The sequence below is a fragment of the Talpa europaea genome (assembly GCF_964194135.1).
Source record: "Talpa europaea genome assembly, chromosome: 3".
NCBI classification, from domain to species: Eukaryota; Metazoa; Chordata; class Mammalia; order Eulipotyphla; family Talpidae; genus Talpa; species Talpa europaea.
In genome coordinates, this window is record NC_140069.1 from 11037253 (window position 1) to 11058635 (window position 21383).

General features: G+C 42.2%; 1 protein-coding gene across 1 annotated transcript; it reads right to left on the minus strand.

The window, feature by feature from the left end:
* Window positions 1-420: 420 nt before the first annotated feature.
* On the minus strand, window positions 421-20602 carry SQLE (squalene epoxidase; the record flags this gene model as incomplete). Its single annotated transcript, XM_084229531.1, has 11 exons — window positions 421-613; window positions 1852-1939; window positions 4527-4623; window positions 4966-5108; window positions 8327-8422; window positions 10075-10246; window positions 10324-10437; window positions 11399-11495; window positions 12194-12374; window positions 17373-17625; window positions 20315-20602. 11 exons carry the CDS (start codon window positions 20600-20602, stop codon window positions 421-423), a joined length of 1722 nt encoding a protein of 573 aa, XP_084085657.1.
* Between the last annotated feature and the right edge of the window lie 781 nt (window positions 20603-21383).

Genomic DNA, 21383 nt, shown 5'->3' on the forward strand with positions numbered 1-21383 from the left:
TCCATTTTTCTATCCCGCTTGGGTTTTCTTTTCCATTATGGCAAAGCTTTGTAAAGAAGACCATAAGAAACAAAAAGACAAGTGTGTTCTTCATTTTATTTGCATATACCACGACTCACCCCAAATAATGAATTCAAAAAAAAAAAAAAAAAACAAACCTGCACTTCCTCAGTGTTAGCACGAATTTATGGAAACAATCATTTCTTTTAAATATCTACTGATTTTACCCTTCATTTTAAAATTGTAAATCAAAGTATATATTTACATGTTTATATACAAAAAATTTCAAAAACAATCCCAATCTTGGTCCCAGAGTTTCCACTTTGGAAGTGGTATATTACTACGCTATACACATCCTCTTCCAAAAGTCTCCTAGGACCCTGTGAGTTCCAAATATTCAGAAATGGTTCCCCGTTAAGATTAATGATTCAAGTGCTTAATTTCTGAGTAAATCAGAGGAAATATTACAGAACACGCTCTGTAGAACACAGCACCACTACTGATAATGGCTCGAGGTTTTGTAATCCAAGGTTCAGATTTAAAGCAAAAATATGTGGCGTAGAATGCAACACCAAAGAAATGTCCAATTAAAACCAGCGGGTTAGGAGACAGTCTGTAACAGGGGAAAAAAACAAAAGCATATGTAAGTCAGAGGCAGAAATTTCTGCTCACAAAAAGGTTTCAATTATGTATCATCTATAAAAGCTAAGCATGCACATTACATTTTGGAGGATTTTACTGTGAGTCTGATGGCAGAGACAGACAAAAAAATTATTTTATAAGGAACTATTTAGAATACCCCTATCAGAGAAGATAGTAACTCCTCTTAGCCTAATTTACATACAGTGTATGTTTTTAGCTCTTTCAGTGACCTTGAGATGCCGGTTGACCCGGATGGCCACAGGGCAGTCTAGGGTTTTCAAAAGGTAATAGGATTGATACTCAGAGTATAAATGAATGAAAAAAGACATCAAATATTTCACTTTCCAGCTTTTTCAATAGTAAGTCTACACATCTGCACCATCAAAAATAGTACTAGTTTTTTAGGCGTCTGCATTTTAATCAAATTTTAAATAAATTTTATTATCTATGACTCTTCGGAGGTTAGAACGTGTGGATATATCCACAGGAAAAAAGCAAGTTTCCATTTCAGTCAAGGCTCTCAGCCTCATTCACCACCAACTTCTAATCAATGCCGTTTCCCAGAAGTAAAACACAGGACTAAATAATGCTGTCTCTCTTCATTTCTCTGGGCAATCTTCTGATGGGAATACTTATGGTGTAGGGTAAGGAAAAATGTCAGGCTTTTCTGCCCTCCCGCCATCAGGATAGATGACGGTACCCTGTGGTCTGAATGCATGCCTGATGGCGGGCACCTGCAGTAGGGTGTGGGCATAGGCGTGCTTTTTAAGGGCAGCGTCACGGGGATGCCAGCAGAAGTCAAGAACGAATAGAAGAGAGAGAAGCAAAGAAGCAGAAGCAGAGATCATCACCAGAGAGCCCAGATAGAGTGAAGACTTGCTGGGGGCTGGGAGGACTGCCAGCCTCCCCCCCCCCCCCCCCAGCCTGCTGTGTACCGGGTAAATCCCGATAAAAGACCTGCAAAAGCCACTGAGGACTCTGACTCCTCCTTTACCCGGTCTGCATGGGATCCTAGAAAACCTGCCCTGTGTCCATTCCTGCCTCTACACTGAAAAGCCACCTTCACCGTCTGCTCGGATCATAGAGATCCTGCTCCGTGTCCTCCTGCCGTCACATATGGGTAATAAAATGTCAGATGTAATTCATAACCTAAATAGTCCTAAGACAATCTAGAATATCTATTTCCTCTGTATTATCAGACCAACTTACACAGAAAGCAGCCCCACAGGACCAGCAACACAGTTTCCGCCGAGTTTGAAATAGTAAAAACACGCTTTTCTTAGTTGATGCAGGGAATCTGAAACAAAATTTAAAAATTACTCTCAGTGAAAATATTCACACATTCATGTCAGCATTAATGACACAGCAGGGGAAAATAAAGCTGTAACAAGGACGAGACCATACAATTTTTACTAAAAACCTGGCCCTGACTTTCAAAAACCCAAATTTCTCTTAAATTCCGTAACCAACATTATGGATAATAATGTAAGTGTGAATAAAATTTTTTCAATTAGTAAATAGTTACTATACCAAAAATGTAGGTCTTGGAAGTTATTTAAAAGCTATTTCCTTGATTATGTTGTAAATTCAATAAACAATGCAAAACATTCTGTCAACTCTTGTTATAAAATTATAATTCTGGAAATCAAAATTCCAGTCTCTAAGATGCCCAACCCATATTTCCCAGCAGTCAAATTATCAAGTAAAAAGAGCTGTAAAATAGCAAATAATACTGCCTATAACTGTATAGTTTTTTATACCTCTCAGAGTAACTCATTAAACCCTCCAAACATAGCAAAACTGGTGAATAACTTTTTAATTTAATTTTTAATTTTTTATATTTTTTACATCATTTTTCATTTTTGCACAATGTTTGCATTTTCATTTTGGTTATAGTCCCCATACAATTCCCACCACCCTTGTTTTAATAGCTTTAAAGCAAAGTTCTTAGGTATGCCTAGAATACTCTTTACAAAAGATAAAAAAAAGGATGCAGTAGGTAAACTTATTCCAATAAAGCTATTTCCACCTCTAATCTTTCATAGCTTTTCTTATGCTATTTTGTTAGCAAATTCAAAATCATAATGTAAGAAGCCTAAATGCTTAGAAAAACCCAAAACTTAGTTCTTTGCTTGTTATATGCCCAACCAGTCACTTTTACTTCATACCAATTATTGAGAGCTTTGATTGGCAAAGAACAATGAGCTGTTATTTCTTCTAACAAGAATGAGGGCCACTGAAGCTACAGAAGCAGGGGTGATGTATCACCCTTTGTGACCCCATCACCAAAGCATAGATCATCTGGCCGGGTGGAAAAATAGCAAATGTCTGAAGTGAGGAAAATTGCCTTATATTTATTAGTGAAAACCTAAAGTTTCATTCCTCTACCATGAACTTATTTTTACATTGCTCAGTTGACTTTTCTTCCATTTCAAAAACTAAGTCATGTTTTCCTTAATATAGTGATTTACTGTCACCGCTTTACAAAATATGAAAACAAAAACAAAAGTGCGGAAATATTTCAGTTGAGGAGAAGATGGATGCATTCTGCTATCTGTGCACTTTACCAGAGATAAAATCTTAATTGATGGGCCTTCCTGGTGGCACAAAGGGTTAAGTCTCAGCACTATCAAGCTATCTGGAGCCACTGCAGCATGAGTTCGATCCAGGCCACAGAGCTGACCCACATGGTGCAGCAGACCTCTCCTGTCTCACCTGCTGTTCACCTCAGCAGTGTATTTCAGTCAATCCGCCTGTTCTGCTCCCCACTCTGTCTGGTGAATCCTCTCACACCACCCCCTGACCCTGCCGCACCTCTGCCCTACACCCCAGCTCTTGGATACATAAATAAATCTTTTTATTTTTTTTTAAAGATTTAGTTATTTATTCATACAAGAGCTGGGGTACAGGCCAGAGGTGTGGGAAATGAGAGGATTCACTAGAGACAGAGTGGGGAACCGAACAGGCAGATGTACTGAAATACACTGCTGAGGGGAACAGCGGGCGAGGCAGGAGAGGTCTGCTGCACCATGTGGGTAGCTCCCTGGCCAGGGATCGAACTCACACTGCAGCAGCTGCAGACAGCTTCACAGCACTGCACTCAACCCCTTGTGCCACCAGGGAGGCCCCATAAATTAATCTCTTTAAAAATAGATAAATAAAATCTTAATTGATAAGATGCTCATATTCACTTTATAAAATACTGATAAGAAACTGAAGTAAGAATTCAAAAAGAGAAAGATCAGTAACTATATTGCCTTTTAAATTCAAGATCAGAAAAATCCTCCATCACAATCTTAAGTATTTGGAGATATGCATGTTCTGACTGGAAAGAGAAATTTAAAATAACGACACATTTTGAGCTACTGCTATTAGGTTTTTCTAAGGGAAGACAACAACACACAAAGTGATGGATCTATAATGACTAGAAGCTAAAAGTCTTGCTAAAGGATGGCGTTAAGAAAACAAAACTATGAACTTGGGAGTTGGCAAATCAGGAAACATTTCCATTTGGCCTAATGACTGATGTTTGTAATTAAGTTTCCTTCCTGTGCTAAAAATCAATAATTCAGTACTGTTCATTAAAAAATAAATATCTCGGGTCTCCCTGGTGGCCCAAGGGGTTAAGCACTGTGCTATGAAGCAATCCACAGCCTCTGCAGCACGAGTTCGATTCCCGGCCGGCCAAGGAGCAGCCCACATGATGCAGCAGACTTCTCCTGGCTCACCCGCAGCCCCCCCTCAGCAGTGTATTTCATTCAATCCACCTGTTCTGTTCCCCACTCTGTCTCTGCTGACCTCTCACCCCCTGCACCCTGGTCTATACCTCAGCTCTTGTACGCATAAATAAATTTAATAAATAAATAAATAAACAAATATCTCACCATCTCTGGCAGAAAATAATTCATAAAGAGCCTGAGCAAGGACATTCACAACAAAGGAATGAGATGTTTTTCTTGCCCAATAGAATGATTTTTTGGCCTAAAAAAGAAAAAAAAAAATCACTTATTATATGGTTTGGAATTAACTACATATAATTATGGTTTATGTTTATCATTTACACACACACACAGATACACACAGTATCTCCAGAGCTACATTTACATCACTATGAACAAAGTGGCCCAGGTAATCAGTGTTAGTGAAATTAAGAAATTCTGTAAGATTCACAGGTTGCACAAGTCAGATTCTGTAAACCTGAGCAAGACTATTTCAGAGTCATGTCCACGGATAGCTGCGGACATCCCCCAAAATGTCCCATTCCTCTTTAGTCCCAGAAAGCTATTTTCAGCCATTTTTGTCAAAGAATAATAAATAACTTACCTGCAAAACAGCTGCATCATCATAAAGGTCAGGAATACCCATTAGCAATGTTCTCCATAGTTTTATATCTTTAAAAACAACAGTCATTCCTCCTCCAGTAAGAGGGTGCCTCATATTGTATGCATCTCCCAGGAGGAGGACACCTATAAAGAGAAGAACTTCGAACTTAAATTATGACATCATCTCGGAATAGCCCTTCAGACCAAAAAAAAAACAACACCGATATACAAAAATAAACAGCTGATAAAGAATATGAAACCACATGAACAATCATGACTAAAATTTGTTGAGTTAAACATCCAAGAGTTGGTAGAGTTCATATTTACTGGGTACCTAATATACGCTAGGTACTGGGGCTATAGTGAACAAGCACAGGATGAAACGCACATGTAATTCTACATTTAGGTCAAAGAATGCCAAAATATTTACAAGGCCTCTGTCATAGAAAAAGGAAAACAATCTATAGGCATCCAGGCATAAAAAGCGAGTCTTCTGCAAGGGAAAGGGGAAAAAAAAAAATCAGGCAGTCTTTGCCATTTTCACAGCAGGATCCGCTGCGGGATTCTGAAGGGAAAGTCAACACGGTTCTAAGGGAGAGAAAGCAGCTTTAGGAGGATTACTCTACCCAGCGTGCTGGAGTTCAAATTGAAAGGCGACAGGCAGATACTCCAAAACCAACACGTTAACTTAAGAGATCAGCCTTGATGAATCTTATCTGAAGATCAGCCCCTTACATCAAAACTGCAAGAACAGAAAGCTCTGCAGTGTCACCCGGGGCCACCTCCCATCTGAGCTGCCCGACCCTCAGATTCTGGGTCTGCAGCTTTCTGGTTATTGACCTGTGACTTGCAGTGATATTGAAACAAAGCATTTATTTACTTCTGTCGGTGAAAGGAAACCCTTGATAACAGTGTTACAGTAGCAGAAGGATAATTTTTTTTTTTTCTGTAACGGTCACAATATACTGCCATTTATAACTAATTATAGTATGTATTAATTTTAAAAAGGCAGCTTCTAAATATTAATTCAAAAATTTTATGTAGCATTCTACGACCTTCACTAAAAAGAACACAAACTATAACCAGCTTTTATGCCACCAACTAGGGTATGTTCCCACAGTATGCTGTTTATATCAATTTGACATTGGCTTTATTCTGCTGTGCAACACAGTACAATTTACACCACTGGTAGTTTTTCATGCACGTTTTTACCAGTACAAAATACAATCTGCGTTAAGTGCAGGAGCCAGAGCATGGCAGCCCCTATCCAAAGCGCTCATCGGAGCGCCACACGCAAGCTGCCAGCAGTGTCCCACATGCCAACCAGCACTTCATACGCAGAATGTCCAAACATGAACTCCTACACTTCCTGAACTTACACCCTTTCCCCGGTATTTCCAATACAGCAAACATCTAGCAAAATCATCTAAGCCTGAATCCTGGAATCCATTGAGAGGCCCCACAGTGCCTTACTACTATATCCAATAAATCACTGAGTTTCATGCTAGATAGTACTCAAATTGATCATCTACCTTTCTTTTCTATTGCCACAGTCCGAGTTTGGGCCTTTCACCGTCACTCACCTGGAATAATCGAATAGCTTTATTTTAAACTTTTGTCTGGACTGTCCTCCGAACCATCCTCCACAATACATGAGTAGTATCTCTGGGAATCTAACCATGCCACTACCCTGCTTAAAAAAGTTTTCAATGACCTATTAAAACTACTGAGTTTTGCAAGTTTTCAATATACAAATTAACTATGCAAAACCAACTTTTCTACATTTTCGGGTTCAATGAATAACTGAACAGAAGAAATGTAAATTCACACTTTGGAAACTACAAGATATTACTGAAAGAAGTCAGCTCTTGCATGTGCACTGATTATTGAATTTTGAGAGGCTGCCAAGACACTTCAGGGGAAAGAAGAACCTTTTTTCAACAAATGGAGTTGGGGCAACTGGATATCCACATGCAAGTTACATACCATGCTTACAATTTAACACAAGATGGCTCAATACTTAAATGTAATAACAAAAAGCATCAAATTCCTGGAAGAAAATACAGGAGTAAACCTTCACGATCTTGTATTGGATAAAGGCTTCTTAGATATGACATCAAAAAAGAGTAAAAAAAAATAAACTGGACTTTGCAGAAATTAAAAACCTCAATTGGACACCATCCAGCCAGTGAAAAGACAATGCACAGAAAGGAAAATTTTTGCAAAACCTCTATCTGAGAAGGGTACTTACATCTAAGCAAATATAAAGATATATGAACTCAACAATAAAAAGTCTGTCAATTTGGCCCATTAAAAAATGGACCAAGTCAGGGCAGACATTTCTACATGAGGTACCACTGCACACCCACCAGGACGGCTAGGAGCAAAAAAAATACTAACAAATGTCAAAGGTGTGATGAAGTTACTAATGGGGCTATAGAACCAGGGGCAGATACTTTGGAAAGCAGTTCAGCAGTTCCTCAGAGTTAAACAGAATGACCCTAAAACCACCCAGCCATTTCACTCAGAGGTACTTACTCCAGAAAAGTGAAAAACGTATGTTCACACGAAAACTTGCACACATGTTCACAGCAGCACCGTTCATAAAAACCAAAAGTGGAAAGAGCCCAAATGTCTATCCGCTGGTGAATGGACGATCAAAAGGTAGCCTATCCACACACAGCTATGCCTTGGCTATAGAAGCAGAGGACTTTGCTTTGTCGATAAAATTAAAACTACTTCAATAAATATCTGAGCTTTGTTACCACTCTGACACCCACCCTATGCTCCAGCCGCAGGAATCGAGCCGAGTTCCCTGAAAGGGCCACTGTGCTCGGCCCCCCAGCCTTAGCCAACGTCCCAACCACTCAGCCACCCCCATCTCACAGGCACCCCGGGAATTCCCACTCATCCTCCAGCTTTCTCTCCTGCAGTGTCTTCCCTCTCTCCCTTCCCAGTTCACAAGCTCCCCTCTCTCTAGTCATGCACACCATCTCTTCGACACTGAGTCTGTGGTACCATGAGTGATGGACTATTATCACAGCATCAACCGTGTTTTGAAACTGTCTATATCCCCCCTACCCCGCACCCCCCCCAGAAAGCTGCCTTCTCTACCTTGAGGACTATATTTAACTGCTGCATTGCTGACAACTAGTACAATCACTTACATACACTCAATACTAAAAACACCATAAGACGAAATTTTTATATTAGTATAGTATTATGTAGCAGTGAACCCACCCTAACCAATACTCTGTCCCACTTATTAATCTCAGGAGTAAAAATTTAATCATGTGTCATGTGGAAAACTGAATTGGAGTATTTGGCATATCCTTTATAAACTCAATCCAATAAAGTAATACCTCGTTTGTTTATTGGTGAGGAAGGAAGGAAGCTTGCTGGCATAGGTCTCAAACGAGAATTCTGAAGGGCTTCTAGGAAGGTTTCTTTCAGGTGATCTGCAAGAAAATCCACCCCACTAAATTTCAAATTATGATTTTCTTATCAAGTATAAACAAATACTGAGTATAACCCTGCTATAACTGTCACATATATCCTTCGTGATAAATCAAGAACTCATTCATGTATTAATAAAATTGTTGATCTAGCCCCTAGTTACTCATGCTAAGGGATGACTAAGGAATCCAACAGAATTTGTAAAAGAATAATGTGACAGATGTACATAAAGCTGAATTAACAAAAAATTAGAGAAAAGAGCTAAGCAAATTCAGATGAGATGAAACAGGGAGAAAAATTACCCACATCTGTTCCAAATATTAACTAACAAGTATCATATCTAATATTTAACGTGCAATTTATTGCCACCACCATATTCTGGCAATAAAATAAAACTATAAAATGAAACTGAGATACTTGCCAATTTTAAAGTTTTGTGCTTCTACTTGTATAAGAAATAAATCTCCTTTTCATATAGTTCCTCAGGTGATCTGGAACTACAGGAGCAGAATCCCTGTGCTGAAACGCTTCCATTCCCACAAGGAGGAGAAGCCTAATACCCTAAAATTAATATAACTGCCCATGACCTCAGGGCAGTCTGCTTCACTTAGCTTCTGGATTGCAAAGAAAACAATTGATAGTAAAAGATAAAAACATATCCTTGACTATCCTTTTCCTAAATATCTGTAAACTCATTTTTCCATCTCAAAACTTCAAAAACTGCTGAGCTCAGTAACAAAGTATTAGGATGTTGAAAATGTAATTGAAAATCTAAATTGGTCTAAGTATACCTTCATTCCTGTTAATATTCTATTAGCTATTAAAGAGTGCTTTAGCTTATTTTAAAGAACTTGAAAATTATCACCATTTTAAACAAAAAGGACTCATACGAAGGACAGACTCCTATCACAATAATCATATAATTAGGAAGCAGGGTTTCCATTCAATTTTATCAATAGTCTTACTTTTTTATATTTCTTTTTTATCATTTCCCATTTTCAAAAAAAAAAAAAAAAAAAACCCAGAAAATAACTTCTATGAGTGATTTACCAAAATGTCTGAAACTTTATGAAATCTTTCTATATTCAACCCAAAACTAAAACAATCTTTAAAGTCCCTGACAGTTCTCACGTTCTGAGGGATGTAGGACTCAGACAGACCTGGTTTCAGTCTTGACTCTGCGGCTTACAGTTTATCCTTGGAGAAGCTAAGGAACCTTTCTGAATCTTAGTTCTCTCATTTGTAAAATGAGGATAATGATAATGTCTACCTCACAGGATGGCTTTATAAATCAAATGAGATTATGTTTGCGAAGCACCTTTTATATAGAAGTTCAATAAGTGGTAACTCATTTCTACAAAAACAAGCACAAGGAATCAAGTGATATTTCAAGGATTCAGAGACAGTATCTAGACATCTGGAATACCGCAACATTTGAGAAACACCACATATGCCACTAGTCACAGTTATCCTGAAAAATATATTTTAATTATTAATATGAAAAAATATATTGAAATTAATTTTTCTAATTTGGAGATTGTTTTTAAAGTGCTAGTTTAAACTGTTCAGCTCCAGAGCATCTGACTGACTGGATGCTTTGTGAGATTTGCGTTCTTAACTCTAGATTACAATGGCGTGAAATCCTACTTCTTACCGGGTAATTGTGGGTAAATTTTCTCAGCCATGTATTCTCTTAAGTTCCTTGGCAATTCTCCTTGAATGTCAACAAGCACTCGAGTTTCATTAGATGAGATCTGGTAGATGAGAACTGGCCCCCAATCCGTTAAAACAAGTTCGGCGTGATTTGCTTTAAACTGTGGTGTATCCTAGGAAAAAAAAAAATATTCTAATAACTTTTAAATTTCAAGATGCCCCTTTTTTTTTCCAATTATTTCTATAGTACCTTCATAAGCAAGCCAACAAAATGAGATGAAATCGAAACTTTACTGGAGATCAGGTTTTTCCTAAACTTGGAAAAAAGTCCATCTGCAACAATAGTCAGTGGAGCGTGGAGTTCCTACAACAAAAAATAGACACAACCAAGTGGTTAAAAATACACAAGAAAAGGAACATTCTTTTAAAATGTGCATGAACAAATTTAAACATAGTATCAGATGAAACTACAGAAATGTGTGAAGATAATACCATTGAAGCAGCTGTTAGGTGTGGGTTTTAAGTTAGCACATGACCCACTTTTAGAGGCACTTTGTTCAAGTCCCTAAACTTGAACCTTCCCTCAGAGCTCTATTATCCAAATCATATGGGATAGGTTACACGCTGATGAACAGGGGAAACAACTACAAAGCAACAATAGACCAAAGAAGACTAATCTCATTGTACATTCCAATGATTAGCCAGATTCTTTTATCCTAGGACTTTCCACCATCATGTAGTGCTTTCAATCAGTGGCTAGGACTTAGAATTTTTGTACACATGGACATATGTATTTGTATTACTTTGCATTTGTGCCCCCCTAGATTACAATCTGCAGGTGGGGTCACCCTGTAGAGCAGCCAAAAAGAATCAAGAGTCTACCCTTTGATTCTTTCTCTTATGAGACCAAGGCAAGCACATACCGGAAGCTATTTTATTCTGTGTTCCCAGCGATTCTCTTACCGTTGCCTTTCTGATTTAAGCCATTTTTTATTGTATCATAATCATTTATTTTATGTTGAATCCTTCCTTTATTCTACTTTCAGTTTATCTGCTTCTTTGCTGGTGTCTATTTCTCGTGTCAGATTTTATTTCTGCTAATATAGTGAGTGGTATTTGTTTCTGTGTTTTTTCTAACATGGCATTCAAGGTACTCTAAAGAACAATGTGCTGCAATCTGAAATCCATCCTATTGCAGAGGATTTAGCGAGAACTCAATCCATTTGATGAGTAGTAAACTGGTCAGCTTACTTTTTTTTTTTTTTTAAAGGAATAGGAGACAAAGGAGAAAAATCGCTTAGAAAGACCTAATTGATAGATCTCACCTTGAGGTCTCCAGTTTCTTTATCCTTGTACTGAACTCCCGAGATGGCATCATCTTCCTCTAACAGCTGAAGCACCGTGCCCTCAATAAACTTTGTGCTAAAAGATAAATAAATTCTATAGTAGCACATGAGACCAAATGGAAGGAATGACACATTCACACACAGGTGAGAAAACAGAATTGGAGTTTATCCACTAAACCTCACACAGTAGCTGTTTTGGTCAGAAGGATAATTTTTACAATCTTTGTTATATTTTTGAGTACTTTTCCACTTTTCTACAATAAACATACATTCCATTTCCATAGAGATCAAACGCTTTCATTTTCTAGGGTAAATCCACTTATTTCTTCACTTAAGCTTTTGTCACTGACATGACAAACTTCCTCAGTTATAGTACATAAAGGCTAGACGCGCGTATGCAAAAATGAAAAGAAGCAGATCCTGTCAGGTAAGCCCTTAGTAAAATCGGAACAGGGATTTTCCCAGGAAGCCCTGCGCCCTGACTTACAACAAACATCATAACCACAAACATCAACACTCACAACAACTACATCCTCTCAGTTCCAATCCTTTGACTAAAGGAAAATTCATAATAGTTCTCTGTCATTCAAAGGAAAATTCTCTATGATCTTCTTCTGAAGTGCTAACATTCTTCTCACTTATGGCTTATTGCTATATAGTATCTATGTTCTAGACAATACCCAAACATTATGAACATTTATAAAACAGTATCTGCACAAAGGTCAATGTTAAATGTGTTTCTTCGACAATACATCTCTGAAGCTGGAGTCTTACTTGGGTTCTGCCATCGCTGCTTTCCGGAGACTCATGATGAATCTTCCATGATGGAAAGCTCTTCCACTCTGCACTTGATTGTTTTCTGACAGAGGAAAAGGAATCTGAACCTCTGATTTGCTATCCAGGTCATGAATTATGTAGCCATTTATAACATGGGCATCGATACCTTCCACAGTATCTGCAAACAATCCAGTAGAAAAACATCAATTTGTAATATGCCCAGAGTTATAGTAGGCACAAGGGGACGTGGAAGCATCAAAAGTGATGCCTCCTAAAAGCTATGATACCATTTGGAGAACGGGACATTAACAAAACTATTCCAGAAATCTTAATGCTTCTGGAAAATAACAGTCTTAGCAAATTTGTAATATTATCAAACATTAATATTGACATGATTTATGTATTAAAATCATGGGGAAAATGTTAAGAGTTTAATAATAGTGGGTGAAAAGTGTATGGATGACTCATATTAAGCTATATGGAAATAGTGAACATACCAGGAAAAATGATCAAAACTTGATTCAAAAAAAATCAGTGAAACAAAATTACAACAATAAGATATACACTATTATTATAGAAACAATAACCTATCAAAGTTGTGGGTGACAGGATGATAAAACTGATAAATTTATGTATCATTGATCATAGTAAAAATTTGTAACATTTAGAAAATAACCATAAAAATAGTTACACAAATCACAAAGAAGTTAGTCTCTTGATGTATCAATCTTAGTCTTAGAAATTCATTTAAGATATTCACTCTAAAGATAAAATTTTTAATTATGTATGATTTAAAGTTATATACAAAAATAAGTTCACGGTAGTTTTATCTCTAATGAAAAATTACTGAAAATACTAATTAATCTGAGTTAGAAAAGCAAATATGTTTATATTGAGTGAAAAAGTGGACTTTAGCATGTATAGTCACTAAACACATTAAAATATAGTAGATGAAATATAAAACAACTTTGTGATAAAAGAAAAACTTGATAGTAATTTTATCACACATCTATGCTAAGATCAAAATAAGTTTGATTTTAATGTTTCTATTCTTATTTTAAAGTCCAGTCAGGAACAAGCTGAATAACTGTCAGACCTCAAAATAAATTCAGTCTTCGGTATGGTTTCTAAAATATTACAGTTAAAATTCAGCCAGAGAAAACTACACAGATATCCTCAAAGCTGCCAATTGGGATATCATGAAATTATCAATCTTCACTGATCTAAATGTCTGACGCCCACTAGTATTTCTGTAATGCTTTGTCCATCTACTCAGACAACTTGTCCTTCCTAACCTGTGACTCTGCACGCCAGAGCTCACCGGCTCAGAACAGACAAAAGTCCAGGACCAGAGTAGCACTCTCCCTTGGGTGAAGCATCTTGCACAAGTCCGGCTACTATTGCTTGAAGCGTCTGTCTCTCTCTTTCACTGACGAAATCAAATCTGACAACCCTGGGCACCGGCCTTCCCCACCCTCGAGAGCTCTGCAGGCACCACCCCAGCCCCCAGCCCCCGTGGGGTCCCCGCGCCCCCAGCCCCGACCCCAACGCGGGGGCTTCCTCCGCATTAAAAACCACAGAAACGATGACTAGAAAAAGGCAAGTTCAAAAACAAAACAACAAAATACCCAAACCAAAGCCTGCGCCTGCCGTCAACGCAAAGCACGTGCAAGGCCAGGACACAAGGCGCGCCCCGGGCCTCCGTCAGGGCCACACAGCCGGAGAAGCGGCCGGAGAAGCGCGAGGCCGCGGGGGCTGCGGGGCAGGAGAGGACACCCCGGGCGGGCGCGGGCATCGGCAGGGAGGCCTGGGCTGCCCACACTGGGCGGTGACCGCGAAGGGCCCCAGCACCATCCTCTGGGGCGCAGCGGAGGGCACCTGGGGAGGCGCCCCTCACCCCCGAGGGAGCCCCACATCTGCGCTGAGGGAAACGCCGCGCCCAGGCGCACCCGGCTCAGCAGGCGGAGGTCCGGGAGCGGGATGGATCGCGGGGCCACAGGGCAACCCGCACCTGCCGCAGCTCCCCGGCCTGCAGCTGGGGCAGAACCAGCCCGATGATGGAACGGTTATAAAACTATAAAAAAGACCAAACACGCGTTGGTGACAATATGTGGTGTGACGCCTGAACCTCAAACTGAGTCTTCAATATCTACTAATCAACCTTTATCTATACAGTTAAAGCATCAACCACGTCAGGAATAACCATCACAGAACACACACAAGGCTGAGCCCACGACTCGACCAGCGAAGGGCCTGGGGACAGCTGCCGGAGTCAACCCTCCATTCGGCGCCAGGGTCAGGGTCATCTGAATCATAATCTTCATGGGCAGTTTTTTTTTTTCTTTATGGAACTGACAAAGTAATTCTAAATAATGTACAGCAAAGCAAAAAGGCACAGAAAGCCAAAATAGGCCTAAAGAAAGTAAAGTGGGGAGGAGGTTTCCCGAGATACTGAGCCTCAGTATGAAAAGGCAGAGCATTTAAATCATGACACGTGCATGTGAAGAGTTCTAGATACTAACCTTAAGCCACAGGGCGGTCAATTCCCCAATTACAAACCCACACGGAGTCTGTCTCTATTCTAAGTCCAAAACCCAAAAAAGGAATCATCCAAGTGTTTCCATCACCACGAGATTGGAGCTTTTATTCAACGATCTTCTCCCCTGTCCTCACACCCTCCCTCCTCTCGCTGCAGAAGCCAGGTTCTCCTCCCCCAGGGCTTTTTTCCACTTGCTACTATTTAGGCCTGGAACCCTTTTTTCTCCAGCCAGCCCCTTGGGCTCCTTCTGCGCCTCCCTCAGTTCTGAGCTCCCGTGTCATCTTCTCTGAAGACTTCCCTGCCCCAACAGCGCTATTTGCAATCACACAGGCCCTCAACTCTCCTCGCCCTTTTCTGATTTTTCTCGAAAGCCCCTGAAACCGTAACATGCTCTACATTTTATTATTTTTAATCGCCACCCTCCACACTACCCACCAGAAAGTGTGCTCAGTGAGGGTTGGAATGTCTGTGTTTTGTTCACGACTATGACCGTAGGTAGCAGCTTCAAGACCAGTTCCTGCAGCGTGCCAACGCCTATCAATGCCTTTGGTCACCTCCTCCTCTTGACCGTCAGCTTCTACCTCTACCTCTCTACTCTGTCATCTCCATCACCATACATGTCCCAGTACCTGCACCTGTGCCTTGCGCTACTGCAATGCAGATGTCAAAATATTTAAATCTCCTACTCACTTCAGCTTTGCCTCCACGACTCTACTGCAACATCTTGTCAACCTCACCAGCAACCTCCCAGTTGCCAAATCCAATGGCCATTGCTCTACCCTCATGGACTTGACCCTTCAGAAAGCAAAGTATGACACACCTGCCCTTCCCTTTCCTTGATACACGCCCGCACCCTCTGACGAGAAACATCCTCCTTTCTTGGATTAAGTGACACCACGCCCTTCTGCCATTCTTCCTGCTCCTCTCAGGTTTCTGCAGGACTCCATTCTTTTACCCGACCCTTAAGTAGCAGCTTCCCAGAACTCGGTTTATTCTGTTTCCGTTTTTCCCTACACATTCTCTGCAAATGGTCTCAATCACTGCTGTGCTTTTTGAGTGCTCCAAAAATGCTGATATCTCTGAAACACAGCCCGGTCCACCCAAACCATTCCTCTGCCCTCTAGATTCATATGCGCAGCTTAATATCTCCACTTGGTCATCTCGGCATGTCCCCCAAGTTCCCTCTACGGCCTGCCCCTCTCCAGGTCTCCTTACCAGCCAGTGGCATCACTCTACAGTTATTCCAAGCAAAACCTCAGAATCGTCTCCCACGCCTCCCTCTTCCTCACATCTCACTCCAGTCCTTTCAGTTATGCCACTTTCTTTCTCTGAATGTTATCCTGAATCTCTCCACTTGTCTCTATACCCTCTGCTTCCAGGCTCATCCAAGCCACCAGGATCTTGTCACTGGGACTCAGCATTGAGTGCCTACATCAGCTCCTGCTTCCCACTGCTGCAGTCTTACCAGAGTCTACACATTCCCCGCGCTGTAATCACATATTCCTTTCAAATAGCATTCAACAAGTTGCAGAGTGTGACTCAGTGGTAAAGGGGGAAATGAATTTCGACTTGCTAATTATTTCAAATATTTAAAAAATAAAACAAACCAAATTTCAGTCAGGTTTATGTACGTGTGTATGTGCTAAGTCAGGATGTAAAATGTGTCTGGTATTCTGAGAGGGTGTCAAAAGCATTCAAGTCCCTTCACAGTTTCACAAGACCATGTCACACTCCTGGTCCAGAGTCTACAGTCCCACACGACCGCCCAACCTTAATCTCCAGCCACCCTTCTTTCCCCCCCACCCATACCTTATAGCTAGCTATACAGGTTCAGTCCCTTGGATAAAAATAGCAAACATACACTTAGTGCTTACTACATACCACGCACCGTTTGAATGCTTTGTGTATATGAGATCATTTAACCTTCACAATAGCCTATGAGGTAGAAGACTCTTAGCACGCCCATTTGACAGAAAAGGAAACGGATACACATGAGGTTAAGTAACTTTGCCAAGGTCATACAGCTTTTTAAATGCCTGAGCTGGTAACTCAAATCTAGTTCCAGAACGAATGCTCATAATTAGTATGCCATACCACCTACCGCACGTGCCAAGCAAGCTCTTTCTCAATTGTGTCACGGCCAGGGAATATGTTACACTCTGATCCTCAAGAGTAAACAGTTCATCTGTCCTGTTCACTGGTAGGAGAGCACCTCACACAAAGTACACAGTGAATAAACATTTCAAAATGAACAGTGTTGAAAAAGCATTGGTTTAACGGATGAATGATGCTCGAATAAAAGTTTTCATTGCAGGCACGTTAACATGTACTCTACATAGGAGAGTTCCCTTCACCTTTCATTCATTCTAGTTTTCCAGTCCGTCCTTAATTTTGACTCTTACAATTTTTTTTACTACTTCTTCCTATCTCACCAAGTCTACTTTATATCTCCTCATATCACTAAGTGCTTACTTTGTCCTTTGCGCTCATTGGTATGCCAAATTGTTGGTAATCAAATATGGAAACTCTCATAAATGAAAATAACAAGGAGTATCTTTCTAACTGTCACAGAACAGTCTAAATAACAAGTGCTTTCTTATTACACCACACAATTCCTAAAAATCAGTGCGGACCTACCTTCAAGACCAAGCTCTTTAAGGCCATGATAACCACCGGGCTGCAGAAATTCTCCAAGTATCCTGTCAGGCTCCTTTAAGTCTCTCTCAATTACTGTCACCTTCCTGCCATCTCTGGAAAGCACCGCTGCCAAAGCAGACCCAAGTACCCCAGATCCCACGATGATCACTTCTGGATCATGCTGAGAAGTAGTAGCTGTAGAGGCAGTGGATCCTATTGAGGCTGGTTCAGAAGTGCCAGGTCCTTTTCTGCACTGTTTACAAAAGAGGAATTATGTATCCGCATTTGTTCACCTCAAATCACACCACGAACACATTGGACAATTTTGCATCTTGGACAAAGCTACATCCTAAACATTATGAAACCAAATGAACTGTTGCATTTTAAAATCTGGATCATATATTAAAAAAAACTAAAGATACCAAAATATTACTTAAAATGAATGATATCCCAATACAATTAAATGTATATTCCATTTTCTAAATACATGTAGAAAATATTACATGTAAATATATTTAGCATATTTAGAAATCTATAACAGCCCACATGTAAAAAATATTTATAACGTCCAAAATATTATCCTTACAATGTAAAGTAAGTTACCACAATAAAAAATTTAAAGAAAAAAATGTCTATAAGGTGCCTCAAAGATTGATTACAGGGAAAATCCTATCATTAGTGACTCAAGTCTTCAAATACGTGCATCCATGAGAACCTAGAACATGAAGTCAAATCAGAAGTTGTATGTGATCTGTATCTCATGTATCTCATGGACACATACAACTTCTGATTTGACTTCATGTTCTAGGTTCTCCAAGAACCTTTGAGTATTCCCCGGAATTCACTTCCATTTCCTCCTTTTGGATTTTCAGGCGAAAATTCTACCTTCATCTAAAATCATGATTATGTCACCAAGACTGTCAAATCCCAGTCACTGACCTATTAATTGGGGGTTACTGAACTCAACAAAACTGAGAAATAACAAAATCACTCATTCTGTACCTTGTGATGTAACCTGTTCGCAATTTTAGTTATTAACCTATAAAAACATATTTAATTTACTCCTTCATTTTTCCCCATCCTGATACTCATGAAGAAAAGCTGGTCTAATAGCTGGCCCTCCAATTTAGGAATAAGGACAAACATTAAACCTACCACTAGTTAGGCAAGGCAGTAAATACTTTACACCTCATCATCAGAAGACGAAAAGGTCCTCATTTGAGAGATTTATGCCCACTAAGAATGACAGTGCCTTTGGAGTTTTTCTAAAGAATAATTCAATGTTGTACTAAATACTTTTTTTCTTGGCACATGGAGTCACAAATGTGAATACATTTCAAATACAGAATTGCAAGGAACCACCTTCCTTGAGCTCCCTGGCTTAATGATTAAAACCAAATGCCGTTTTGAAAGATCTCAGGTTTTACAGGGAGACAAAGCCTAAAATCCTTTAGAACTAACTTTATGATTCTAACACTCATCTAGTCTTCCTTTACCACCATAACAAACTGGGAGCTTGCACATTCCATTTTTTTATCTCTTAGAGAAAATTTCCATTTTGTCTTTCAAGAAGACAGTAGAATCTACTCTTCCCAATCAGTATTTCTTCATGGTCAGAACAATTGATTCTACTTAAATGATTGTTCTGAGAGCCTGTTTTGTCATCTTGGCCTTTTTTTTTCAAAAAAAAAGATTTATATATTAATGCATACAAGAACTAGAGTATAGGCTAGAGGTGCGGGGGGTGAGAGGATTCCCCAGAGAGAGTGGGGAGACGAACAGGCAGACCCACTGAAATACACCGCTGAGGGGAGCAGCAGCAGGAAAGGTCTGCTGCACCATGTGCCAGCAGGGGATCAAACTCTCCTGCAGCAGTGGTTGGAGATAGTCTTTAACCCTGTGCCACCAGGGACACCCATTGGCCATTTTTTATTCGTTTTCCTTCACAAAATTTCCCTGCTAAACCAGAAGTGGTAAAAATTGCACACTGGACCTCTCCGGTGTAAATATTGCTAATTATACTGCAGATACAGTAAAGGAGTATAGACCTCAAACCACTGGGAGTACATGGCTTCGCAGGCCATTCCCCTAACTCCAAATCATTATCGCCCCCACCTGCCCTGTCGCTATCAGTCTCCCAGCTGATATGCCTCTTCCAATCTTGTAGCGCTGCAACGAATGCTCCACAGAGCAATGGGAATACTTCTTAAAAAAGTAAAAATCAAATATTGCTACACGCTTAAAATCCTCTAGTGTTCCTGGGGGGAGAAGGCCCCAAACACCAAAGGCAAACAGGCTCTAAATGTCCTGGTCTTAACAAGCCTGGCCCCACCCCTACCCACCCCAGCCCTGCACTAGGGTCTTTGCAGGGACAGTATCTCCACACACACTGGAAAGTCAGCCTCGGATGCAGAAACATGACTGAACTGTGGCCATAATTCACTTAAGACACCACTGCACTCGTTTACTCAAGGCTCCATTGATGTGGGAGAGAACAGGGCAAGCTGCCCAGCTTCAGCGTTGAACTTACTCTGCCAACCTCTCAAAGCCGGACTTACCTGCGGTTTTTCCCTTTTCCTTTCCAGGCACAAGCAGTCCTTACCCCAGGATTGAAATAATTTTCCTCATCACAGAAAGCGACTGTCCTTCCAAACGAAATTCTAACATTTCATTTCACCTTTCAAGATCCCATTCAGAGTCAGAATTAAATCACAGAGTCAGAATTAAATGAAGCAAACGTTTCCCATCATTCCTCAGCGCATGAAGGATGCAGCCCAGAAAGTCGGGAGTTGTAGGAACAGTAAACCGAATGGGAATCCCTACCGGGGGATCGACATCGCGACCCCCTGGCCCCGGGAAGGAGAAAGTACAATCTGTGAGACCCCCCCAATCCGAACGTTTAAAACAAGACATTCATTCGTCCCACTCTGAACTCAACCTACCCTCCTAGATCCGAGCTGCTCCTTTTTCTCCGACCCCGGCGGGGACCGGGCCCACAAGAAGCCGATGAAAGGCAGCGCCGACAGCACCTCGGACACGGCGGGGCGGGCGCGGCGGGGCGGGCGGCGGGGGGGCGCCTGGCGGCGGCTGCGGCAGCGGTAGGACAGCACGAGGCCCAGCGACAGGAACAGCAGCGCGCACAGCAGCAGCTCCTTGTTGGCCAGGGTGACCAGGTCCCCGCATTTCTTATAAAAATAGGTGAAGGTGGCGATGCCCAGGAAGGTCCACATGGCTCGGTCGGCTCCGGCGGCACCGGGTCCGGCGGCGAGCCCTCGAGCCCCGCGGGCCTGGGGGTGGCCAGGGGGTCTCCCCGAGACGGGTCGCGGAGAGGGGCCGGCCGAGGGCCAGGGGCGGCCGTCGGGGGGTGAAGCTCCCGCCGGCCGCGGCACGAGCCCGCGGGGGAGGAGGCGACGGCTCGGAAGGGGGCGAGTCGCGCGGGGCCGAGGGCGCGTCACGCAGTCGCCTCCCGCCGCGGCTCCGGGGTCCTCGCGCGGCTCCCCGGCGCTCCGTCCATGCCCCGCGGCCGGGCCGGGCCGGGGTGTCCTGGGGCCGTCGCGGGCGACGCTTCCTGCAGGCGCCGCCGTCGGCTGGTCGCGGGGCCGCGGCTCCGCTCACCTGGCGCAGGCGCCCTTCGGGGGAGACGGGTCTGGGTATCGCCGCCCGCCGCGGCGCCCGCGCCTCCCGCCAGCGATGCCCGGGCGGGGCGGCGGCGCCCGGGCCCACGCCCCGCCCGGCCTCCGGGGCCTCCTCCGGCGGGGCGGCCCGGGTTCGAGCCCGCGGCCGGGGCGGGGAGAGCGGGTCGCGCCCGAGCCCGCGCCCTGCGCCGCCCGGCTCGCCCGCGCCTTCGCGTCCCGGCGGGCGCGGCGCCCAGCGGGCGGCGGCCGCGGCCCCCCTCGGCCCCCTCACCTGCATCCCTCGCGGCGGCGGCGGCCTCGGGCGCGGCGCTGCCGCAGTAACCAGAGCAACGGCCGCGCTCTCCGCACGTCGCCGGCCTCGCGCGCCGCGGCGGCC